The sequence below is a fragment of the Nycticebus coucang genome, chromosome 3 (assembly GCF_027406575.1).
Source record: "Nycticebus coucang isolate mNycCou1 chromosome 3, mNycCou1.pri, whole genome shotgun sequence".
NCBI lineage: Eukaryota > Metazoa > Chordata > Mammalia > Primates > Lorisidae > Nycticebus > Nycticebus coucang.
In genome coordinates this window covers 2,919,414-2,945,346 of record NC_069782.1, presented here as the reverse complement: position 1 = coordinate 2,945,346, position 25,933 = coordinate 2,919,414, and the positions used below count along the sequence as shown (strand labels likewise).

The window sequence follows — 25,933 nt, the reverse complement described above, 5'->3', positions numbered from 1 at the left end:
GTGTTTGACCTATGAACCCAGCTCAACCTACGGCCTGACCCGAGGCCTGCAGTGACCACCCTCTCACACCATGGGGCCCTCAGGAGGGTGATGGGCTCTCACATCCCTGCATTGATCTCTTGGCCTCTTCCTTTGAGTTCTGTGTGTTCTCTCTTCTGCTGAAGATGTTACATCACAGCCACAGGGATTGGTGGGAGCTAACATTTGTCTGGTGTCTTTCCCTCTCTGGGTCAGTTCCACACCTTTCCCCTACTCCCTCTGTCCTGTGCATGCTGGGGGCAGGTGGGAGGGATGGAGGGGCACGCAACCTCTTCTGTCCCGCCTTGCAGGGTACTTCTCTGTCTAGGTCGGGTCCCCTGTTCCTGATGGTGAAGGTGACAGCAGGGTGTGGGGCCTGATGTGTGTGCTGTACTGTCTGCTTAAGAAACACGTGACAGTCACCTCTGTGTAAAGGGCTGTGTTGACCCTGGGCATGCAGAAAAGACCTGGTTCCTCCTCTGCAGCAGCTTACAGAGTCATGCCTGTCCTCGGGGGTAACTGTGTAGGAGCTGCCCTGGTGATAGACCTGCTTGTGCCTGGGCACCTGCACGTGGCTGTCTGGACAGAGTGTTGTCGTGTACACCCCCCCCCCCCCCCAAGCACAGGTGCGCACACTGCACCTTAGGCCGGCGGCCACACTCATGCTTCATTGTCACCAGTGATCTTCTGGAGAGCTCAGGACAGGCATTTTGTGGATAGGGGAGCAGTGCGTTTAAGTGGCAGAGGAAGACTGTCTGAGTCTCCTGGATGTTGGAATTCTCTGTGAGCACAGGCAAGAATGGGGTGAAATGAAACAAAGTTGCAGAATTCCTCTTGGCATTAAAACGCAGGCATTTTCCCCCAGCCTGTCTGGGGCGCTGTCCTGGGTAAACGGGAGTGATGGTGGGTGGCGGTGTGCGATGCTCTGGCCCACTGTGATGCCAGCGTGGGCTCTGAATGCTCTTCTTGGGTTGCTTCTTGAGCCCGCAAGTGTCCTTCTCTGGAGTGTCAGGGTCTTTATTGTGACCGTCATGTCAGATCGTGGCCAAGCAAGAATCAGCTGACACTGGCAGAAACCTTCAGTGCTTCCTTTGAAAAGTGTTTTGGATTCCCCAAAGACTTCATGAAGTGGAGAAAAGTGTGGCCTATGTCCAGAAAGAAGCTGTCACCACTGAAAACTCGTACGCTATTGATGTACTTGAATTGCTCTCTGTGTTGAAGGCTAGAAATCAATGTTTACTAATTGCCATGGATCACATCTCTATAAATAGCTGAGGTCCCGCCCTGCTCCCATCCACGTAGCAGCCATCTCTAATAGCCAAGGGCCTGCCCTGCTCCCATCCATGCAACAGCCGCTGCTCAGTGGGGACAGTGTCAAGTGAGCCCGCCATCATGGCCTGGGGGAGCCTGGCCAGGGGATGCGTCTGGTTGCCTCCTTCTGAGGAGGACTTGGCGACTTGGGGAATGGGTGTCCTCAGAGAGCAGAGTGTGAGACAAATTACCCTGGTCACTAAGTTTCTCTGTTTGAGTGGTAATCCTTGTAACGATGTTTGTTGTCACTTAAAATAAATGTGTCTTTCTCCTCCTTTCCAGATCCACATAGACATCCCTCGGATGAGCCCTGAAGCATTAATACTTCAACCCAAGGTGACAGAGGTAAGAGCCACAAGTGGGGAATTGCCACAGTGTCCCTTGTTGGGGGGACACTGGCGGGTACCTTGGGGGTGCTGCATGTAGACACAAGTTGGGGGTTCCCAGTTTCTGGTGCATCTGGCCCCTGGGGACAAAACTGCTGAAGGAATCTCTGTCCTTTTTGTTGTGCAGCACTGGTGCATACAAAAGAATCCACGTAAGGCATCTGTGCACTGTGCACTTGTGATGATCCATCTCAAGATTTAGGAGCCAGAACCCACTAGCGCCGGGGGCGTGAGCGGAGTGGCCCGCAGCACTGAAGCCGTGCCTGTGCCCACCTCAGGGCATGTGTGACCATGTTTGTGATTCCTCGTGACTTTCCTAGAGCCCCCTGACCCAAGAGCATGACTGCTCCTTAATGCCGTGTCTTTTGCAGCTGCTTTGCTTTGTAGGTCCCTGCAGCGTGAGTTTCTTCTTCACGTTATTTTCCAAGATTCAGCTAACGTGGTATTTATTTAAATATTCCACACTCTCTTTAGTCTATTTCTTATTGATGGCATTTGAGTTGTTTCTAGTGTTTTGCTGTTAGGAACAGTGTTGCCTGGACCCTCCCTGTACACTTACATGGGTTCCAACAGGTAAGTGCTTCTCCAGGGATTGCCGGGTGCAGGGCTGTGAGCCTTCCGCATAGCACCAGCCTGCGCCCTGCAAGGCCCTGCTGTTGGGAGCCCGACCAGCAGAGCATGGCTGCTCCCGCCCCCCACATCCTCACCAGCTCCTGGTGTTATCAGGTTCCTTAGTTTTTGTTTCTCTGGAGGGTGTTCTTGCTGTGCTCCTGATTTTCATTTTTCAGGTTAGCTTCTTATAGGTGTGGGTGTCCTCTGCCTTACCCCTTCTGGAAAACGCCTGTTCCTGCCTCTTACCCATTTTTCTTTTGTGTTGATCTTTGCACAGCAGGGCTTCTGATTTTTTGTCACGTCCTATGTAGTGAGTGTCTCCTCCCGCTCTGTGGCTTTTCTCTCTCTCTCTTCTTGGTGGCCGTTGATGATCAGAGCTTCTTAGTGTTAGTGTAGTTGAACTTGTCTGCCTTTTCTGGGTAGCACTGGAGTGGTTTACATGTTCAGTAGACGCATTCTTACTTAGGCACTGATATATAATCAGACCGGTTGAGTTGAGTTTTTGTTCTGCTTATAGTGATGCTGTGACGTTTTATTAGAAATTATTGTTCCTTTCCAAATATTCTTGAGGAAATAAGAAGTATTATTTCTTTTCAGTCCTTAGTGTTAAATGTATTGAAACCTCTATGTTTTGCTAACCTGTCAAGACAATTGATGTGTGCACCAAATGTGGGATATAAGTGGACATGTTTGAGTGAGGTGAATGTCAAGTGGCTCGCACACCAAATGTGGCCTTGTGCTTGTTGTGAGGGAGTCTTGCACCTGTCACGGGTGAGCATGTGGCTGGTGGCCATCTCGGTGCACTTGTGCCTGACATGTGGTTGCTTCTTAACCATATTCTAGATTTTTATCGACTTTTATTTTGGTTTCGTTCGTCAGGTGGTATAATTCATAGGAGGGAATGTTCCTTTCAATCATGTTGCAGAAACTTGAGCTGTAAATAATTTCTGCTTTCTGATTTCTACCACACGTCCATGTTTTGTGGGACATAAATCCTTTGGGCCTTCTCCTGGACGTCTCCGTCATGCTGCTCCTCTCAGAAATTATCCCAGTGGTGCTTTATGTGCTGCGAAGTCTTACTGTTGACATGTATCGTAGAATTATGATGTGTTGGAATTTCTGAAATCAGATTGTTTGTAAGTGATTATGAGTACAGCAACATCTTCGATTTCAGTATGTTTTACTTCTTAGTGTGCAAAATATCTCCACTCCCTCATGTGCTTTGAGCTGCTGGTGTCCAGTCCTGCTGTGAGGTGTGTACAGGGTGCTGGATAAGGTGTATGAAGTAAGAGCCCTCCGGGAGCCTGGTGCTGAGCAGGCCTCTGAGCTTTGAGGAGGAGCCTGTTGGTTTGCGTCATTGTGTGCCTTGTGGTGCTCAGGCATCTGGAGATTGGCAGGTAACCCCGTGTGCATCTAGATTCTTAATTTCTCCAGCCCTGGCCCTAACAAGTAGTAGCAGCTATTTTTGTTACTGTTGTTGAGTATAAGCTGATTTGCAGGAAAAATACTTGGGAGGAGTTTGAAGTCCGTGCCCTTAGTGAGTTCTCACTCTCTAGCAGAGATGTGAATGTTGAAAATGTCACCAGAACGTTTCCAGCTAATGAAATCCAGTGGGTTTCACAGTTAGAGCATTTCAGATCGCTCTGTGTCTTCATTAGACACATCCACAGACCTAGGGCATCCTTCCTTTATTGTCTTTGGGTGGATAATATCACTGCTTAAGCCACAGCATGCTCCCTGAAATGGGAGTGCACATCCTGTGACAGGCCTTTCCCCCTCACGCCTGCCCTCTGTGTGGCCGGCACTTTGTTTTCACCTTCTCTGTGACCTCTACTAGTGACATGTCAAGTTATAGGGACCGTGACCTCTTAACAGTGCCCAGGGATCTTGGTGGGTGTGAGAATGATAGAAAGACCCAGACGTGGCCTGTGTCCTCTGCCTTGCACAGGGAAGTGTGGGTGAAGCCTGGGGAGATTGCATGAAGCTGTCCTAGCCGTTGTCCTGCCAAGAAGGTTCTCACCTCGTTCAAAGACTCCGAGAAGACAAGTGGAGGAGTGGCTGTGGGGTGTTGCAGTGGGATGTGATGCCGGGTGGCTGAGGACACTGTGCCCCCAGTGCTGTGACTCCTCCTGTCTCCTGCCCTCCGTTTAGGAGGTGTGTGCCCATCCCCTGTGGAGGGCGTTCTGACTCCGGTTTGGCTATGGACCCCAGCACCTTGGTGCGCCCTGGTGTCTCTGTGTGCCTTTTTTCTCACAGGGCCTTCGAAATGCACTCCAGCCGGGCCCTCCACCCACACAGGCACCCCAGGGCAGGATATGGGGCCTCCGGTGTAACCTGCAGGAGAGAGCAGGGGGCAGCTCGCTGGCCAGCCACTCCGTGCAGGGTGGGAATACTCTGGGTCAGGCGCTGTCCCTGCCATCCAGCCAGCCTGCTGCCTGCCTGCCTTCTCCTCTGACAGGCCTCCCTTCTGGGGTCCTTGGTTTGGTCTCTCTGGTGTGTGACCTTTGATCTTGGTGACTTGTTGGCTTTTTCTCCTCTGCCCTGGTGGATCCGTGGCCGAGCTCTCCGCTCTGTCATTCATCTGAGCTTAAGTTGAGAGGGGCCAGCTGGGTCCCCAGGGAGCTGTGGTGTTGGGCCTGTCAAGGTGTGGACAGGCTGGGGTTCCCTCAGTGGACCACACTGCCACCTCCTTCTCGCTTCTGAGTCCGCTGAGAAGATGAAGGTTGTAGGAGCTGCCTTTCCTCCTGGTCACATCTTGTTGTGAGATGACCTTTGTGGAGGAATGAGGAAGACACCCTTTTCTGATTCCATTTTGAGTTGAAGTCCTCTACGGAAGTGGTGCAGGGTGGTGGGGACTTAGAGCAAACCAGGTAGAGCATATGGGCCCAGAGCTCGCCTCCCGTTGCTGCCGAGTCCCTGCTGGCAGTGGCGCAGGTTCAAAAGAGGCAGTGTGCTTGGCTGGTTCTTCTCTCAAGTGTCACCTGGTTACACTCGGAAAGTGCTTATTTGGAAAAGGAGATATGTATAATTTTTTTCTTTTTACCAGTCTGAGAGTAAAAGCTTAGGAATGGGTCCAGTGGATTCTTTGAAAAATAGTTGTCCTATTATTTAATGCAGGGCTTAGAAGTCCCACAACACGTGTCCCCTGTGTTGGGGACAGGACCTCTTCTTCTTACAGAAGTTCTCACTGATTTCTGATATGTGGAGGGGTCATTATGATGGAAATCACAGGGGATGTAATTCCAGGGCAGTTCTCAGAGGTGCCACGTGAACACGCTCAGCCACACGCCCTCTTCTGCTTTGCCTGGAGGTGATACCAGACAAGAAAATATTTTAACTCATGCTTTGAGAACCTTGTTGTGAATACAGCTGGAGGGTCTTGAAGACAGCGGCTTCAGAGGGAGGTGGTGGGGGCCTTGGTCCCACAGTATCTTTCCTGATGATTTGCAAGGGGAGTTTTAAGAATGATGCCAAATGATTTTGGGATTGGACCTAGTTCTTGCCATTTCAAAACAAAAGAAAAGTGTAATTCTTATGGAGTAATTTAAGGCAAAGAAAAAGGAGTAAGTCAGAATCAGCAAAAACAAGACCACAAGGAGAGAAAAACTCTGGGCCTGGAGGCCTCTTCTCGGAGCCCCGAACCCTCTTCTCAGAGCCCGGAGCACCCCTCTCGGAGCCTGGAGTACCCCTCTCACAGTGTGAGGTACCCCTTGCAGTGCGGAGGACCTCTCTCTTGGGGTCTCCCATGGAAATCAGTTCAGCAGCTGTACACCTGTCATCCCTGGGATCACTGGGTCTGTGGCTATTGCCTCTGTACTCAGAGCCTTTAGGGACTGAGTTAATTAAGCAGCTGATTGACTGGGGTCTGTGCCAGATGTCCTGGAGTTGCCCTGTCCCCTGAGCTTCCAGCCCCTGCAGCCAGCTTCAGAAACAGGGCTCAGAGCTGAGAGCAAGAGGGGAGCCTGCTTCCTCTTCTAAGGAAATTATCAGAAATCAGATAAAGATTTCTCGGACAAGAATATTCACCACAGCATCATTTATAATCACGAAAAATAGGAAACTGCCTAGACACCTGCAAATAGAGAACTGGGTAAATAGATCCTGGGACAACCAGACAGTGAAATATTACGTGGTCATTAAAATAATGTTTTTGAAGAATAGATGATGATGTTGGGGAGCGCTCTGGTTGTATAAAGTGAAAAAAGCGAGATGCAAAATGGTGGCCTGAGGGTGGGAACAGGCCTAGCGCCTGGGGCTGGACCAAGAGAGGCAGGGATCCTGGGACTGGAGCCCAGGGAGCTTCAAGGGTGCAGCCTGGGGTGCCTCTGACCTGAGGCTTTGAGCTCCTCTGGGCAGGAAGCAGACTGGCTTGGCTGACTCAGCCATCGGGCAGGGCAGGGTCGGCGACCCTTCTCAGTCCTCTGGATTATGCTCTCCCAATAGCTCTAGACATTTGCTGCCTGGGACTTGCAGACGTTGGAACCTTGCCGGTGGTTTCTTGTTGTGCCCCCAGTGTGGCGTGACAGGAAGAGGGAGACTGCTGGAAGTTACGCAGTTTGTTTACCTTCCCCCCCCCCCCCCCCAAATAAAGACAGATCCTAGGAGTCTTTGTGCTTTCTAAATTAACAGCGGTGGTTATAGGGAACTAGAAAGCAGAAGAGGAGTTCATAACACTCAGGTGCACACAGAGCACTTGGCCTTGCTTTTCATTTGTCCGGTTCTGTCTCAAATCTTTGACTTGTGGCTTGGGAATAGCGAAGTCTTTTTAGAGAGAAATAAGAATAGTTCTCCATGTGCAGAGCCAAATCGTCATGGAAAGGATTGGTGCTGTGTCCCGCCACGTGTGGTTTCCCTTACAGACTCAGCCAGGCTGTGTGTGCTCTGCTCTGTGTGTGCGTGTGAGTTCTCTGTGCATGTGCTGCTCTCTGGGTGCGTGTGCCTGTATGTGTGTGTGATTTGTGAGTGCATGTGTGTTCTCTGTGCGTGTGCCTGTGTGTGTGTGTGATTTGTGAGTGCATGTGTGTGCTTTCCTTCTCCTCTTCATGGGAGGTCCCTCTCCTCCCTCTCCCCACATGCTCCTCAGTGGTCCCCATACTGTTTGTCCCCTCTCTGAAGTCTGCTTTTCTAGATGCTCCCACCTGCCTTTCCCTCTGAGATAGCCATACCGTCCCTTTCCCTCGGTCCATTTTTCACTGTCAAACAAGCAGGGGGCCCTGAGGTCCTGACTGGTTGCCTCTGAGGAGCCAGGTTGGAGCATCCCCAGGCAGGGGACATAAGGTGGGAAGGCTGGTCACAGGTTCAGGCAGCCAAAGGGGGGCACTGCTCCGGGGGCTGGGCAGTAGTTGCTGGGTTGTTTGCTTGCTTTGGAAAGGGTACCTGCTGGGAGGCCGTGTGCATCTGCTGTTTGCTGGGAAGGCTTCTCTCCACCTCCCACCCTGTGCTCTGCTCCCAGCTGGTATCAGGGTGGGGTGGCTGGTCCAACACAGATATGGATGGAGTTGGGAGCCCAGGCCAGATGTCTGCCCTGCACCTTTCTCAGGCCTCCTGCAGGCTTTCAAGGGTGTGGGAGTCACAGGAACAACCCCTTCGTGTCCCCTGTGTTGGTGGTGAGCCTGCTGCACTTGGGAAGACTAAAGCTCCTGGGCTTCCACCCTGGGCCAAGCTCCTCAGTCCTCTTGGCCAAATGGGTTTTCTGCAGTGCTTGGGCTGCTGGTGCAAGGACCACGTCTGTGCTTGTGATTGTGGTGGGGGTGCTGCCACCTCAAGGCACCTTCCTGCCACAGCCTGGCTTCCCTGTCCCTCTCTGGGGAGTGCAAGGGGCTGCCCACAGGACAGCTCGCCTGGCCGCTACTTCACCTTTATTAAATAGCATCCATATCATTTGCCAAATTTTTGTATAGGAGAAATTCTTTTTATTTTATTTTTTATTATTTTTATTTTTTTATTAAATAGGAGAAATTCTTTTTTTTTTTTGTAGAGACAGAGTCTCAGTTTACCGCCCTCGGTAGAGTGCCATGATGCCACACACCTCACAGCAACCTCCAGCTCTTAGGCTTAGGCAATTCTCTTGCCTCAGCCTCCCGAGCAGCTGGGACTACAGGCGCCCACTACAACGCCCGGTTATTTTTTTGTTGCAGTTTGCTGGGGCCCAGTTTGAACCTGCTACCCTCGGTATATGGGGCCGGCACCCTACTCACTGAGCCACAGGCTCTGCCCTGGGAGAAATTCTTAAATGGTGCTGTGCTGAGTGTTTGAAACGAGCTCCTCAGGCGGGTTTGTGGAGCCATAAATAGTTAAGATCATTGGAATTTTACAGAAACATTAAAGAGCAATTCCTGTTTGTTTACATTTATATTTCCATATTAGAGATTGTGAAAAAATATTGATGGTACATATTTTAGGGAAAAGAATGCTTTATTTTAATGTTTACACTGTGTTGACTACCTGTTCTGTTTTCTTTCAGATTTTCGAAAGGATCTTGTTTATATGGGCGATCCGTCACCCTGCCAGCGGATATGTTCAGGGGATAAATGACCTTGTCACCCCTTTCTTTGTGGTCTTCATTTGCGAACACATAGGTAGGATGATTTCACGATAGTTTTTCTCGTAATTGTTAAACATGCAGACAGTGGACTCACAGCAACGCCGAAAGGCGCCATTTGGTTTAAGGCCATCAGCGGCAAGTAATGATACAGAACAATTGCTTTCTCTTTGGTGCCAGCCTCAAAAATATCCGGAAACCCACGTACTCAACTAAGGGAGACATTAAGATGCAGTTATAATTACTGATGTGTTCTGTTAAACAATATCTGAAGAGAGACGTGACGTCTTTGGGGAGTGTGTTTTATTTCTAATGGCTTCTTTAAGGATTTGGATTTAATGGGTAAGGTTCAGGTAGTAAAATATCAGTTGAATGTTTCACTTATGAGTGAAAAACCAAATCTTTAATTACATTTCTCTGGCATTTCATCACTTTCTTGCTTTTGATACACCAGTTAATGTTTTTTATGGGAATATTAATTATAAGGAAAATAACTTTAGCCCATACTCTTTCTCTTTGAGAACCTCATATTTTCCCTTTGTAACAGCCAACTTTAACATAACTTTATTTATATCTGTGAATAAAAAATACATACACAAGGAAGAGCTTTACTCTTTAGCTGTAGCATTTTAATTTGTCTTCATGCAAACCTTTCTGACCGGGTGTTTCCCTGCTGGCATCAGTCTGTGCGTTTAGCCTTTCCAGCCTGTAGCCTGCCTCTTCTTCCCATCTCTGCTGTGTTCTGGAGATTGGGGTTACTCGAGGACAGGTGATCCTCTGAGATGAGAACACATCCAGTTAGAGAGTTTTACTGCAACTCCTCTCACACTTGGCTTCCGCCTATGATCTCACAGGAGGTCTCCTCATTGCTAAGCAACTAACGACGAGGCCTGCAGAGGCTCCTCCCTAATCATCCCTTAAGCAGGGGCCCGAGCTCCTGAGAGCACCCGCTCTCTGCCCAGGACGCCCTTCCTGGGCAGATAATGAAAGTGCTCTTAATGATCCTGGAACAGTAGGGCTTCTGTCGGTAGACTTCAGAGCTGTTAATTGAAAGAAGTTCAACTGACATGTGATTAGAGAATTGATATTCCATGTTAAATAGACCATTTAATTCATGCGGTAAATAAGTTTGTCTTAACTACTTTACCACCAGCCCACGCTGTAAGACCCCAGTGGTCCCTAATGCATCTGCCTGATTACCAGCTAGATGGGACAAAGGGACCTGACCATGATGTTAATTGTCCAGGAGAAAGAAGAACTGCAGAAAATGCCATTCGTGTCCTGCCAGCGGAGTCCTGAGATGAGCGCAGAGTTGCTGCCCTCGCCGCCCCGTGACCCTCGTCATGCACACACGTGCCACATGCACATTGGTGCACACACAGCTCACAACGCAGCTGTGCCTTGCTGAGGCACCGTGTCCCTGTGGAAGAGCTGTGTGAACCCTGCCATTTATTTCTGTCACTTAACCATGTAGTGGACATTTTAATAACGCGGTCCAGGATTTCAGACGTGATTGGTATGTTTATACTCATTTAGGTTTTGTTTCCCAGGCTGGGGGGATGTTGTTAGTACAGTCCAGGTCCATCTTTCATGTTGTAAAGGAACCTTTGTTTGAGTTGCCTGCCATGCCCTCCAGCTTTCTCTGGGGCTGAAGCCTTGTCGTTCCTGCAGACCTCCACTGAACACCTGCTGGGCCAGGTGTTGCAGAGCACAGAGGTGTGGAGATGGCTCAAGTTTAGTTCAGCCAGCACTGGTGGACGTCTCCTGGCCTGGCTCTGTGCTGGGGGTGTAGAACAAGGAAAGCCTGGCTCCTGTCCTCTTGGAGCTGAGGGTTGTTAGCAGGGAAGACAGATTTTAGACAGTTAATTGAAAAGCTTAATTAAAGTAATTAACATCCATGTTGTTAAGAGGAAGCATTGGGTGGAGACTTGTCCTGGTTCGGGGTCCGCGGTACCTCTCTGGTACCTTGTGATATTTCTTCCACACCCAGTGGGACCAGCAGGAGCTGGGTCGAGGCTGAACATGGAAACAGCAGCAGGAAGGAGAGCCTGGAGCCCCAGTGCAGGGTGACGACTGTGGCAGTGACGTGTGCTAGCGCTGGGAGGAAGAGGCAGACTGGCCTGAGCGGAGGGTCGCTGGGAAGGCGTGGTCAGGGTCCCTTCTGGGTCCCTGGCCCTGTGGTAGATATGGTGCCGTATTCCCAGAGGGGACGCTGATTAGAAAGAGCAGGTTTAAGAGGCAGGTGGTGGATGAATTTAGACACAGGAGCTTTCTGTGTCAGCAGAGAACCAGGACAAGTGTTGAATGGGATCTGGGCCTCAGAAAGAGATCTTGCTGGGGGTTAGTTTGCAAGTTGCTGGTGTGGGGGAATCCGGGGGCTGACGTGATCATCCAGGCGCGCGTGGGATGGAGAGGACACAGACTCCCGTGGGTCGCCAGCGTGACAGGGCTGTCTGAGGCGTGGTGGCATTTGGCTGGAGGAACTGATGTGGTGACTGCCTCATGGGGAGGATCATGGCTGTCTGTCTGCCTGCCTGTGGAAGTCTGGATGACACGTGTCATGGCTGCTGCCACTACTGCAGCCATCTGCCATCAGGAGCTCTGTGTGAAAGATGCAGCTCTGGGGTCCAGCTGCCAGGGTTCGAGTCCAGGCCCTGCCTCTTCCCAGCTGCCAACAGCCCTGGCACATCAGTGTCCTCTATACATTTGGGAAATCACATAGCACTAATCTCTGTGCTTGCCATGAGGATTGAGTAAGGTGAAGAGAAGATCTTAGAGCTTGCCCGAGACGCAGCAGTGTCCAGCATGCTGTGCTGGGGCACAGTGCTCGGTGTGTGGCACCTTTTCCTGTGTTAGCCTGTGGCCTTCCTCCACGCAGGTGGTGCCACACCTACCTTGGTGCCTGCTCTCGTCCTGGTGAGGGCACATAGCAGCTGAGCATGTCTGCTCTCTGAGGCTTTCCAGAGCACACTCAGTGACATTGTTCAAGGGCTACCACAGTCCCCCATTCCTGCCAGCTGCAGGGCCTGGGGCTGATGAGGATAGAGACATAGGGGGCAAGGAAGGAAGGGAGGTGTGTGTTCAATGAGCCCAGCCACAGTGAGTGGTCATGGGCTGGAAACAGGAAGAAGTGGCTTTAGAGGCAGGAAAAAGGCCAGAGTGAGTCAGCGTCACAGCCACACAGGCACAGCGGGAATCAGTTGAAGGTTTGACACTGTGGACATCCCTGGGGAAGGACGCTGGCGTGACTGTTTCTCAGACCTGGTGCTTGGACTCTTCCCTGCTGGGGCAGGTTGGACTAAATGGGCTATGAGCCTATTGCAGCTTAAAGAAACTTTCTGTTATGGAAAGCAGTGGAGGAGCCACTGTCCTGGCCTCTGGCTTCGCAGGGGCCCCAGGGGGGTTTCTCGAGCCCCCTCCCCAGTCACCTCCGGTTGTGATTCATGGTGCTTTCTAAACTTGCTTGGATGGGATATAATTTACATGCCATAACAGTCACCTACTCAGCGCAGAGTTCAGTGGCTCTGAGACTATTCAGAGTAGTGCAGCCAGCAGCACAGTTTGGTTTTTGAATATTTTCATCATTCTAAGAGAAATCTGGATCCCTGGCAGTCCCTCCCCTTTCTTCTCCTCCCCATCCCCAGCCCCCAGCAGCTTCTCACCTGCTTCCTGTCTCTGTGGATGCAATCAGTGGCGTTTGGCCTTGTGTGCCTGGCTTTGTTCACTTAGCGTTGTGTTTTTGGGATCTGTGGAGTGGCGTGGATCATCACTTCATTCCTTCTTTTTTTTTTGTAGAAACAGACTCTCACTTTATGGCCCTCGGTAGAGTGCCGTGGCCTCACACAGCTCACAGCAACCTCCAACTCCTGGGCTTAAGCGATTCTCTTGCCTCAGCCTCCCAAGTAGCTGGGACTACAGGCGCCCACCACAATGCCCGGCTATTTTTTGTGTGTGTGTGTGTGTGTGTGTGTGTGTGGTTTTTGGCCGGGGCTGGGTTTGAACCCGCCACCCTCGGTATATGGGGCCGACGCCTTACCGACTGAGCCACAGGCGCCGCCCACTTCATTCCTTCTCTTATAGCTGAATAACATGCCCTCACACAAGGTAACACATTTCTCTTATCATTTATCAGTTTGTTGATGAACAACAGGAATAATATTGCTGTGAATATTCATGTACGAGTTCTCACATGGACAGATATTTTTCACGTCTCTTGGGTGTGAACCCAGGACTGGAATGGCTGGGTCAGATGGTAACTCTATGTTTAACCTTTTGAGGACCTGCCAGAATATTTTCCCTGTGGCAGCGCTGTTCTGCGTGCCCACCAGCGGCTCCGGAGAGTTCCATTTTGTTCACATCCTCATCAACATTTGTTACCACTTTTTGCTTGTTTTCTTTTACTTTGGAGAAACTTTGTATTACTTTAAGGATGTAGAGTTTAGCCTCATATGCTTATAAACTGATTAAAAACTCAGATAAGGAGGGATGTTAACTATGAAAATCACTTTATTTGTAAAGAGAGATTAACTCCTGGGTCATGCTGCTTTCCACAGAACTCCGCTCACCTGCCGTGTGGACGAGCTTTGTTCCCTGGGCTGGTAATCGCTCCCTGTTTCCAGAGGGCCCCTCTCCTGTAGCCTTTACCCTCTGAGAGTCGGCACACACACCAGTGTTTTCTTCTCGGCTCAAAGCTGACCACTGTTCTATTATCTCAATAATCTTTTAGTTGAGCCCTATGACAATTACATCTTTACTTTTTAAAAGGAATACATGAAAAGCTAAAATTTACAGATAGCTCTTACAACTTTTAAGACTGGGACTCAGTTTTGGCTCCCCATGATGTGTGTCCGGATCCCTCTTTGTCTGTGTTCTGCCGCTACCTGAGAGGGGTCAGCTCCTCAGAGCGAGGCCGTGTCTAGGAGCACGTCCTGCTTTGCCTGGGGTAGATGTCCGTGCGCTGCACCTCTGTTGAATGGGACCCTGCAGACAGAATGTGTGTGTATTGTACAATTAAACAACATGACTTTTAAATACTGTTAATACGAATCGTGTAGAGATTGGGAAAATAGAGACAAGTATGAGGGAGAAGGCGAGAATACGTGGTCACCCCACGCATCTCCCTCACTGTGGGGCTTTCCATTTATTATTATTTCCTCTTGCCCCACGCTGCCTCCTCGGGACCAGGGAAGGGTCTCTCTCCATCTCCCTTTCCTGTCTGCCTGGGGGCGGTCCTGGGCCCCACTGGAGCTCCTGGGGGTGGAGCTGCCGTGTCAGCCCTTCAGGCTGCTCTGAGGGGTCAGCAGCGTGGGGCTGGGCTTTCCTGGGTCTCTTTCTCTGCTGGCCTCTGAGCTGACCTGGTCCTCTTCTCTGTGCTGCTACTTGGGAAGAGAATTGGCTACAGTTTCTTCCTTTCCTGGCACAGTTGAGCCCATGGGTCCCAGTGTCTGGATTTGGGTCGGGAGGAAGGAGGACTTATCTCACGTTGAACTTAAACCATGATTTCTAACCCGTCCATTGTATCAGAGAAATCAAGGTCCAGCCCCCTGCCTGCTCAGGGTGACTCGGAGGGTGCTGTTCTGCGTGTGTCCCCGTCAGGCTCCTGGAGATGTGGTGTTAGCTGTGACTTCTGGATAACAGCTGTTTGGGGTATTTCCTCTAAGGCTTTTCTAAGCCTGGTATTTACATAGTTGAAACATACTATGTACAGCATTTTGTTTCCTGTTTTCCCCATCTAAGCTTGTGCGCATTTCTCCGTGTCACTAAGATCTCCTTCTGCACATCACTCCTGCCTTCTGCTTGTGGCGCACCATGGAGATAATGTGGTGTGATTCATGAAACCCTTCCTCCCTTTGTTGGATCTGTTACCTTTTTTTTTTTTTTTTTTGCCTCCAGGCATGGTGTGATTTTCAAGTAAAGCTTGTACTTTTCAAACAGTGACTGTCATATTTCTTTTAATAATGTTAAATTTGATTTAAAATTAAGGAGCATCATTTCATCACCTTGAATCACACAATTTAAGCAGAGAATTGTATTTTAGTTTAAATATTTTCAGCATAGCAAAAAACAAGTTTCTTTGATGCTTTCATGGTATTTAAATTTAGAGACAGTTTTGGCTGGGCACTTTGGACTGATCCTGAGGGTAGTTGCACGTCAGTTGGGCTCCATGGGAAGAATGATGATGGCTACATTTTGGAAGGAGAAGAATATTTTACAGTTGATTCTCACTATCAGTATGGTTAAGCACGAATTGATTTGATTTTCTATATCTTTTCTTTTGACATATATTACTTTTGAAAGCAAATATGGAATGGGACTGGAATAAACAAGATACTTAAGAACATTAAAAATATTGTTTTTAGGGTGGCTCAGTGAGTAGGGCGCCGGCCCCATATGCCGAGGGTGGTGGGTTCAAACCCAGCCCTGGCCAAACTGCAACAACAAAAAAATAGCCGGGCGTTGTGGCGGGCGCCTGTAGTCCCAGCTGTTTGGGAGGCTGAGGCAAGAGAATCACGTAAGCCCAAGAGCTGGAGGTTGCTGTGAGCCGTGTGACACCACGGCACTCTACTAAGGGCGGTAAAGTGAGACTCTGTCTCTACAAAAAAAAAAATATTGTTTTTAAGTCAGATTCTTGAAGTGTAGATATCTTTAAACATGAACATGTGGTTTTGCCCAGAGAGGACATTTTAGCCACAACCCCTGGTGCTAGAGCCCTGCTGGCCTTGGGATAGTGGTGACTGGCCTGCTAAGGACATCCCCATAGCTGGGCAGAGAGAGGCCCTTCCACCCAGTTCAGTGGCATAGCCGTTCTCCGGCCTGTTTTCATCATATAGGGAAGGACTAGGAATGTGGGAAAGAAGAGCTGCTCTTTGAGAAATGATTTAACTTTCCTTGTTTGTGTCTAAGTTTAGCTTCACTATCTTTTGCTGCTCAGTACACGCTGTGCGTGGCTGTGGTTGCTCCTCACAGCTGAGGTGCTGTGCAGTCCACAGTGGCCTCAGAAACACTGGTGTGAAAGGCAAAGCCCCAGAGCATAGCAGGGTTTCTACCGCAGTTCTCCTTCCCTGTGAGGGAAGTGGGCAGCAGAGAGCTCCAGGGATGCTGCTGTAGAAAGGGAGAGTTGGGGGCTGTAGGTTTTGTCCCCTTTGAACTGACAATGCAGGTGTCATCTCCTTTCATAGCCAGTGACTCACATATATTCATACTTTCAGTTTAGAAGCATTTTGAAAAATAATCAGAGTAATGCACTCACTGTTAATCAATTGGAAATTTCATAATAGTTTACCTCCACATCCAAGGAGCGGGCACTGTAACGTCAGGCTGATTTCCTCCAGGCCCTTCATATAGGAGCTATCTTACTGTGCACCCACATTTCAGTACTGCTTTTTGCATAATATCTAAGAATTTTTCAATGTCATTGAACATTAAAAATGTGTTTTTGAAAAAGAGCAATACACACTTTCAATAATGAGTAGAAAAAGTAGATAGATCAAGAAGGAACTAGAAGATTGAACAGCATTGAAGCAGCCGGACCTGAGAGGTACACAGAGCCTGTGCCTGTGCGGAGGTCAAGCCCTGAGGTGCAGGCAGAGGTGTGTGCAGAGCCTGAGCCCTGAGGTGCAGGCAGAGGTGTGTGCAGAGCCCGAGCCCTGAGGTGCAGGCAAAGGTGTGTGCAGAGCTCGAGCCCTCAGGTGCAGGCAGAGGTGTGTGCAGAGCCCCGGCCCTGAGGTGCAGGCAGAGGTGTGTGCAGAGCCCGGGCCCTGAGGTGCAGGCAGAGGTGTGTGCAGAGCCCGGGCCCTGAGGTGCAGGCAGAGGTGTGTGCAGAGCCCGGGCCCTGAGGTGCAGGCAGAGGTGTGTGCAGAGCCCGGGCCCTGAGGTGCAGGCAGAGGTGTGTGCAGAGCCCGGGCCCTGAGGTGCAGGCAGAGGTGTGTGCAGAGCCCGGGCCCTGAGGTGCAGGCAGAGGTGTGTGCAGAGCCCGGGCCCTGAGGTGCAGGCAGAGGTGTGTGCAGAGCCCGGGCCCTGAGGTGCAGGCAGAGGTGTGTGCAGAGCCCGGGCCCTGAGGTGCAGGCAGAGGTGTGTGCAGAGCCCGGGCCCTGAGGTGCAGGCAGAGGTGTGTGCAGAGCCCGAGCCCTGAGGTGCAGGCAGAGGTGTGTGCAGAGCCCGGGCCCTGAGGTGCAGGCAGAGGTGTGTGCAGAGCCCGGGCCCTGAGGTGCAGGCAGAGGTGTGTGCAGAGCCCGGGCCCTGAGGTGCAGGCAGAGGTGTGTGCAGAGCCCGAGCCCTGAGGTGCAGGCAGAGGTGTGTGCAGAGCCCGGGCCCTCAGGTGCAGGCAGAGGTGTGTGCAGAGCCCGGGCCCTCAGGTGCAGGCAGAGGTGTGTGCAGAGCCCGAGCCCTCAGGTGCAGGCAGAGGTGTGTGCAGACCCCGAGCCCTCAGATGCACACAGAGTGCTCCCTAGAGTAGGCTACAGGCATACAAAATGATGGAGCTCTTACAAAGTGTATTTTCCAACCATAGTGTCATTAAGGTAGAAATCAGCAATGGGAGGAAATTTGAAGAAATTGACAAGTGCATGTATGTAATTAAATTTTAGAACACACCTTAAGTAGCTGGTGGGCTGATGAAGAAATCACAAAGATTGTTAGAAATTACCGTGAAATGAAGAAAATGAAAACACAACAACCAGGACTATGGGATGCAGCTAAAGCAGTGCCACAAGGGAAATTCATAGTCAGAAACTAGAAGAAGAACAAACTAAAGCCAAAACCAACATAAGGTAGAAAAGAATGAAGACTGGAACAGAAATAAAGGAAGTAGGAAGTGTAGTAGAGACAATCAAATTGAACCAAAGCTCATGTTTTGGAAATGCCGGAATGAACCAAGTTAGTTTTTTTTTCGAGACAGAGTCTCAAGCTGTCACCCTGGGTAGAGTGCTGTGGTGTCATAGCTCATAGCAACCTCCAACTCTTGGGCTCAAATGATCTTCTTGCCTTAGTTTTTCTATTTTTTTTAGTAGAGATGGGGTCTTGCTTTATGCTGAGGCTGGAGAATGAACAAACTTTTATCTAGTTTGGCCAGAAAAAAAAAAAAAAAGAGAGAAAATTCAAGTTACAAAATCACGAGTGATTTGAGAAATAGGAGTGTTACAGAGTGAAAGGAGGACTGTGGACAGCTCTGTAGATTCATAACACAGGTGGAACGGGCTGCTCCTAGGAAGACATGGATCACCCAGCTGACTGTGCCTGTTCCTCTGTGCTGCCTTGGCTGGCTTTTAATGCCCAGTCTGGGTGCTGTGATGCTGTGCTTAGATGTGATTAACGTGTGCATCAGTAGATTTTGAGCACAACATACCACCCTCTGTGGGGTGGCTGGGCCTGCTCAGCTAAGCATTTGCAGGCCGTAAGAGTGAAGACTGGAGTTTCTCAGTGGATTGGGAATGCTCTTCAAGACCGGGAGGTGGGGGTGGGGGCTGTCTGAGTCTCCAGTCTGTTCGCCTGCCCTGCGGATCTCAGACCTGCCAGTTCCTATAGTTGTGTGAGTCAGTTCCTTAAAATAAGTTTCTGTTTTTCTCTCTGAGATTGAATTAATTATTTAAAATTAAAACCAATAGTTAATTTTAATTAATAATTTAAACATTAAATGAATATCATTTATTCATTAATATTAATTATTAAATTAGTAATGAAAAGATTTCCCACGAGAAAAGCCCAGGACTAGAGCACTTCACTGGTGAGTGTGTCATACCTTTAACAAAGAGTCAACATTGCTCCTCACACATTCTTTGGACAGTGGGAGAGGAGCAAGCACTTCCCAACTCATTCTGTGTGGCTGGTGTTACCCTGATACCAAAATCAGATGATGACGTCACAAGGAAAGAAAACCATGGACTAATGCCCCTTACGGAGCTAGACTTTAAAATCCTCTGCAGAATACTGGCAAACTGAATCTAGCAACGAATTAAAGGGTTGTGCATCATGACAGCTGAGGTTTATTTCAGCAATGCAGGGATGGCCCAATATTTAAAAACCTGGTTAGGTGTGGTAGAGCTCGCCTGTAATCCCAGCACTTTGGGAAGCTGAAGTGGGAGGCTTGCTTGAGGCTAGGTTGGACAACATTGCAAGACTCCATGTCTATAAAAACAAAGCAAACACATTTGAAAATCTATCAGTGTAATAATATATTAACCAACAAAAGGACAGAAACTTCTGATCAGCCCAGTCCATGCAGAGAAAGCATTTGACAGACTCCAGTACTCCAGTATCATTTCATGATAAGAACATTCAGCTAACTGGTACAAAGGGAACTTCCTCTCTAATCCCAAAACCTACGGTGTGCAGCCATTGCTGAAGTTCCTTCTTTTTGATATCTTCAAAGACTTCCATGAATAATCTATAACTAACATTGTGCTTACTGGGGTAGACCGAAAGCTTTCCCCCAAGAGCAGGAGCAAGATAAGGATGTCTCCTTCTCCCACTTCTATTTAATATCGTATGGTGGTTCTAGTTAACGCAGTTTAAGCAAGAAAATGAAAAAAAAAGGCATCTAGAATGGAAATGAAGAAATGAAACTACCTCTATCTGACATGCTCCTGCATATAGAAAATCCTAAGAAGTCTACTAAAAAAAATGAAAGCTTATAAACAAATTCAGCAAGGTTGTAAGATAAAGATCAAGATACAAAAGGTAGTTAAATTTCCATATCCTTGCAGTGAGCAGTTGAGAAAAGAATTGTGAAAATCTAGTGAACATCAAAATGAGTAAAATACTTATATTCATCAAATGAATAAAATTTATCAGAAGTGCAAGGTTTGTACTCTGAAAACTACAAAACATTGTTGAAAGAAGTTAAAGAATATTTAAATAATTGTAAAGATAGGTTATGCTCATGGATTGGAAAACTCAATGTTCAGATGACAGTCTTTCCTATATCCATCTAAAGATTCAGTGTGGTCTCTATCAAAGGGCTTGCTGACTTCTTAGAAGAAATAAATCAGTTTATCTTAAAATTTATATGGAAATTCAAGGGACTCATGATAGCCAAAACAATCTTGAAGAAGAAGAAGATTCAGGGCTCACATGTTCTGATATCAAAACCTGCAAAACTGCAATAGTCAAGGCAGTGTCATCCTGGCATTTGGATAGACATCTCAATCTGTAAAAGAGATTTCAAAGTCCAGAAATAAACTTTCACACTTATGACCTATTGATTAAGGATGCCAAGAGAATTCAGTGAGAAAGTTGTCCTTTCCATCAAGTACTACTGGGGCAGTTATTAGATACTGATGTGTGAAAGAATGAAGTTCTGTCTCTGCCTGTCCCAACACACAAAGATACAACGCATCCCAGACCTAGGAGCTAGCACTGTGAAACTCTTACAAGAAAGCATAGGGGTAGACGTTCCTGACCCTGGGTTAGCCATCGGTTTTGTCAAAAGTGACAAGAAAAAGGTAGATAAATTGGATGTCATTAAGATTACAACTTTTATTTTGGAAATAGTGTTCTCAGGAAAGTGAAGGCATCCCACTAATGGGGCGGTACATCCGAATCACGTACCGGAAGAGGAACTTACAGGGCAGTGGTAAGACGATCAGTTAGCAGTGGGCAAAGTGTTTGAATAGACACTTCTCCAGAAAAAACTCACAAACATTTGAGAAGCAGCTGAGAAGAATCTCAGTGTCAGGAGTCCTTTGGGACTGCGAGTCAGAAAGCGCTGTGAGATGCCGCCGCAGGCCCAGGGGTGGCTGGCACCCGGTGTTGGCAGGAGTGCAGAGACATCAGGTTGTGGGGGCATTAGGATCGACTGTGTGGGGTACACACATTCTTGGGGGGGGAGAAAGTGTTCTAAAACTAGATTGTAGTGTTGAGTGTCTGACATAGGGAACGTACTAGAAGCCACTTTCAATGACTGAATTTTGTGGTATATGAATCGCATCTCAATGAAACAGTTTATAAAAGAAAGTAGATGCCTGGTGTTATGTTGAAGGAAGTTTTTAATGGCAAACGTTTGTGTTGAAAGAACCAGACCAGTGCCATCTTAGGAGTTAAGTTTCTTATCCCCCCACCATTTCACTCAGTAAGTTTAGCTTTCCAGGCAAGCCCAGGCAATTCTCCCAAATCATGAGACAACTGCCCATCAATCAGGGACCCCCCCCCCACCTGACCAATCCAGAAGCGCCCCCTTTGTTTCAAGCTGTGCACACCCACCCGCTGCACGGGACCATAAGAACCCCCTGCTCCAGAGCTTGGGGCTCCTGGCTCGGATCCGTTGTAGTGGAGACCCTGGGAGCCCAAGTTCGAACTTGCAATACACGGCCCTTTTGCTTTTGCATCGGACTCGGCTCCCTGGTGGTCTTTGTGGGGGATTTCAAGATCTGGGCACACAGCGTGGTTCCTTCTTTTCACAGTTACTGATAGTACATGTAGTCTCCCAGCAGATCAGTCTGTGGTTGCATTCTTGGAAGCGCCATTACTGAGACAGTACCTAAGCGTGTTTTCAGTGTTTGCGAGGCTGTTTTCCAGGGAGATGTTTGAGTGTGTAGTCTCACTAGCCATGGGAGGGATTGCCGGCTCAGTCTGTCTTTGGTGCATTCTGAACATTAATTGTTGGTAGGCCTCTGACTGGCCTGAGACAGACGTATACCTGTGCATGTGCTGACAGGTGTCTCCACTCGCTCATAGAAGAAGCTTTAGGATTCACATGTGAGGCTGTTCCAGCGTGGGCCAGAGCTCAGGACGTTAAGTGACTCTGTGACTTAGTTGAAGAGCTGGGAGCAACTAATCCACTCTCCAGTATTGACTTTTGGGTTTTCAACCTGCAGGTGCCTTATTTGACTGGCCTAATTGGAAAGTCTGCAAGAGTGAGGGTGTGTGTGCATGCGTGTATGAAAATCCCACGTGGATTGGAAGCCTGCAGTCCCTGGTGCTGGTGTCTGCCAGTGTGGTGGAAGCACGTGCGGGACCCCTGCCCACACCGATGGGCTCCTCAGCCCCTGTGTGGCCCACGTGGAGGGCGGGGCGGGGGTCCACTCGGGCAGCCTCATCACGCAGGCCTCTGATGTGCTTTCATGCGGGGAGGCCTGTTAGTGTCGCTCATGGATGTAAGGGCAGCCCGTGTATTCCTGAGTTCCACAAACACAAAATCAGCCCTTTCTTTGGCTTTGGGCCTGTTTCTGGGGACTCACTTTCCATCCTGATGCCCTGGGCCATCCTCACCAGCTCTCCCGTCAGACTGCAGTCTGCTTCTGTTTTGGTGAAGCATTTTACACATTATATCACAGCACCTAACAGTGACTGCATGCTCAGCCTGGGCTGCGTGCTGCTTGTCTGTGTCCAAGCAGGTAGGCTGGAGAGGTTTATAAAGTAAGATGATGTGTAGTGAGCACTACCCTCAGAATCTCTTAAGTCACTAGGACTTGGGGTCTCTGATACTCTGAGGAACCAAGAATTAATCCATTTTGTTTCCCCTTGCATTTAAATCATGGCTTCTCTTTCTTTGGAGTGAAAGCCAGTATCGAGTTTGGATGGTGCAGGATTATGGGATGAGGAAGAGACTTGCCTTTCTTCCCACCTTCCCAGTGACATGAATTCACCTAAGCTGGATTTACAGTTCAATTACCTTTGCTGTATATCTCTTGTAATTCTCACAGCAGCCTTCTAAGGCGGGTATTACTGCTCTGAGTTAAGAAGAAGGGCTGTGGAGAGGTAAGTAACTCGTTAAGGCCCTGCGATTTCAGATGCAGAATTCTGGTCTCTCCTGTTTGACCCTTGACTGCGACAGCTCCTTAAGCTGCTGCCTCCGAGCTTGCCAGGGAATCACTTGTTCATCTTGCTCTGTGCTTGCCGCTGCCGATAGTTAAATCAAAGGATTTGTTTATCCCATTTATAGCTTTTCTTAGTGACACACTGCTGTAAGTCTTACTCATTTGAGTAGCATCCTCAAGATTGAGAGTTGAGGATTTTTAGCCTTGTTAATTTGGACCTTTTAAAATTCTTGTTTTCAGAGAACAAGTTCTGTTCCATTCCACTGAAGTGCAGCTTCACCCTGCCCTCTTGTCCAGGCATGATCACGGCTCACTGTAACTTTGGACTCCTGACTCAAGCCATCCTCCTGTCTCAGCCTCCTGAGTAGCTGGGACTCCAGGCGCCTGCCACCATGCCTACTAATTTTTGTATTTTTTTTGTAGAGACGGGTCCAGAACTCTGGGCCTTGCGACTCTCTTGCTTCAGCTTCTCAGAGTACTGGGTCACAGGCCTGCCCAGTCACGCCTGCTCATTTCCTTTTTAATAATGAGTTTCTCTCTCTCTCTCTTTTTTTTTTTTTTAAATTGCAACCATTGCCCTAGTGCTGTGGTCCTAAGAGGAAACAAATAAATACATTAAAAGTATCTTTCCGTTTTTTACCCTCTGAATATGTGTATAAATGCCGCAGAATTCAATATTCAGAATCTTCAGTAATCTGTCCAGCTCTTTTGAAAACTTTTAAGAATAGGTTCATCTAAGTGGTGTGAAGCCCAGCGTGGAGAGTGGGAGCTCCATGTAGAGGGGCTCGAGTGTGTGGGGAAGGCTGTGGGTGTTCTCTCTCCTAGACAGATTCCCCTGGTGTGGCAATGGGAGCCCTGCCCAAGCATGGTCAGGGCGGTCTGATGACGCTTCCTGCGGAGTCATTTTGTCCACTCCTGGCTGTTGCATCTTGTGTGTTATTTTAATTTTATCCATAGAAATGTCAGTGGAGTTTTAACATGTCGATGGCATTTAGTTAAGAGATTCTTAGGATATCTTCTGTGATCCTTTATTTTCTATTTCCCATTCAGTTATACAGCCTGGGAAAAGCAGACCTCTGCCTGCCAATTGGTGATTGATTAAGGAATGCCCTTCTGTGACATCAGAGGTTTCTTTACCGGCTCACCCATGCCACCGTTTGTAAGGTTATAGAAAGTGTAAGTGCTCTGTTGGTTAAAGCAAGACTTTATTAATGAAAACAACTGCAACGATAGTGAGATCCCCGTGTCGGTGGTGAGTGCTGAGCTGCACTGCTGCGTGTGATGCTTCAACCCCACTTTCCCCAAGCACCTGGCAGCTCAGGGAAGTGATCTAACTCTCAGAGGTTGCCTGTCACGCGTGGGGTATCTGCGTACCCCAGAATTCATGCTTCTCCACTGCAGCCTGCCACCCCAAAGAGAAAGACCTGTTAAGATTTATTTTTTTCTGAAGAAACAAAAGTTAATCACGATTACAGCCACAGGGTGTGCTCTGTGTGATCAGAGAGCAGGTGAGGTGCAGTGTTCAGGCCTCGGGTCGATGTCTGTCATTCCTCAGCAGAAGGAAGAGTTCTCCCCTGTCCGGGATTTTCAGCGTGGAAAGGGTGGAAATCCTGGAGACTCACCGAGTATGTGAAGGTTCTGTTCTCAGAAAGGCTTTTCTTTGGCCAAAGGAGCGAGAAGGAAGCGACTTGGTGTGGGAGGGAGTGTCGAGTTTCAGAGGCTTGTCCACTCTGCTCAGGGGCACTGTTTAATTCTGAGGACACAGATAAGGGAGGGAAGATGGCTGGAGGGGCTTTGCAGGGAGAGGGAAGGTAAGGGCTGGGCTGGTGCTGCCCAGTGTTCCCTGCTAGGTTTAGGTTTCTCTGAGTGAGTGGTGTGGGTGTTGGCCACCAGCTGTGGCTCCTGAGCGCGGAGACGTGGCTAGCATGGCCCAGGAACTGAAATGTCATTTCTGTTTCACTTTGTTTCCAGTTGAATAGCTGCATGTGCCTGGGCTCTGGTAGTGGGAAGCTACGGTGTGGTAGGACACAGAGGGGACAGCCTGCGGAAGCTGTCCAGCCAGGTGTTGGGTCAGCACTGGCAGGCTGAGCTCGCCGGGTATGTCCTGCAGGGTTGAGGGAGCCAGGCCCCTGCTTGGCAGCGGGTGAGTCCACACTCGGTGTGTACCTCCTTGTGTTTTCATCCCCTCCCATTTGTGTTTCTTACTAATCTTTATCTCCTTAAAAGGATAAAAAGTGGTGACAGAGAGACTTTTGGACCAGCGCTGGCTGAGTGTGCAGGCTGCAGGCAGAGCTTGTGCCCGGAAGACTTGTTCTTTTATAGTTCTCATGAGCTAAGTGAAGATGCTGCTTTTCAAGAACACAATAATATTTGCTCTTTGTAAATAACTAAAAAAATAGACTTCATTTTGAAATGTTAAATCACAGTGAAAAAGGCTATAACAGCTGCATGTTCTTGAAAAGTGGAGAGCTTCAGGGCCTGGAGCCACAGAGACAGGGGTTGTGTTCCTAGCCTGGGCTTCCTGGCTGTGGTGTGGGTGGGTCAGTCGCCCTGAGGACCATGATCTCTGACCTCCTCTGTTTAGGGGAGTAAAGGGGTGTTGGGAAGTCGTTATGGAAATCAGAGCCCTCAGGGCACTGTCAGTCAGCTGTCAACAAATGCAGCCCTTTTTACTAAGTGAGGGGGCAGGAGGCTGTCCACCCCTTTCTAGCTTTCTGGGCTGCTCTGTGGGGACATCAGTGGGGGAAGGGGACACCTCACACTCCCCACCAGCGGCAGGAGAGCCCTGAAGGCTGGGGCGGCCGCCACAAGTCCCTGGTCCTGGACCTTGCAGGGTGCTAAGCTCATCCTGTGTGTGGGCAAAGGGAACACCGCAGGGAACTTGGGTCCGTTTGTCCTTTGCCTTGCCTAGGCTGACTTCAGCAGGGCTTTCATGGGGTTACCTGCTCGTGGCCCCAGGCCACTGTGTCTGCCTCACACTTGGTCAAGGGGGGGAAAGGAAAGGGAGGGAGGAGACCCTCCTTAGAAAGCTGCTGATCCCTGGGTGGAGGCTCGGGTGTTCTCCCTCCCCATTATCTGGTCAGGGCCGGGGTCTGATGCCTCGCCCTGAGCGCCGTCCTGCCTTGGTGGGGAATTCATCCTGCAGGTCGCTGTCATTTGTCGGGTTCGGAGGTGCTGGGGGTGTGCTGGTCACCTTGATGTCCATTGCTGTCTCCTGAGTTGGCAGTAGGGACTTGTAGCCTCTGCTGTGTGGTCAGGTGAGACTTGGGGGCTCAGTGTGGTTAGACAGTGTGCCCAAGGAAGCACAGAGGTGG

At 49.2% G+C, this 25,933-nt stretch overlaps 1 protein-coding gene across 3 annotated transcripts in view; it reads left to right on the top strand.

Annotated features, from left to right (window-relative positions):
* The window catches only part of TBC1D22A (TBC1 domain family member 22A), a 314,377-nt gene that overhangs the window by 100,689 nt on the left and 187,755 nt on the right, over positions 1-25,933 (top strand). For all 3 annotated transcript variants that reach the window (XM_053582457.1, XM_053582458.1, XM_053582459.1), the window contains exons 7-8: positions 1,612-1,674; positions 8,791-8,905. In XM_053582457.1, the coding sequence (XP_053438432.1) occupies positions 1,612-1,674; positions 8,791-8,905 (178 nt within the window). The remainder of the gene's footprint in view (positions 1-1,611; positions 1,675-8,790; positions 8,906-25,933) is intronic.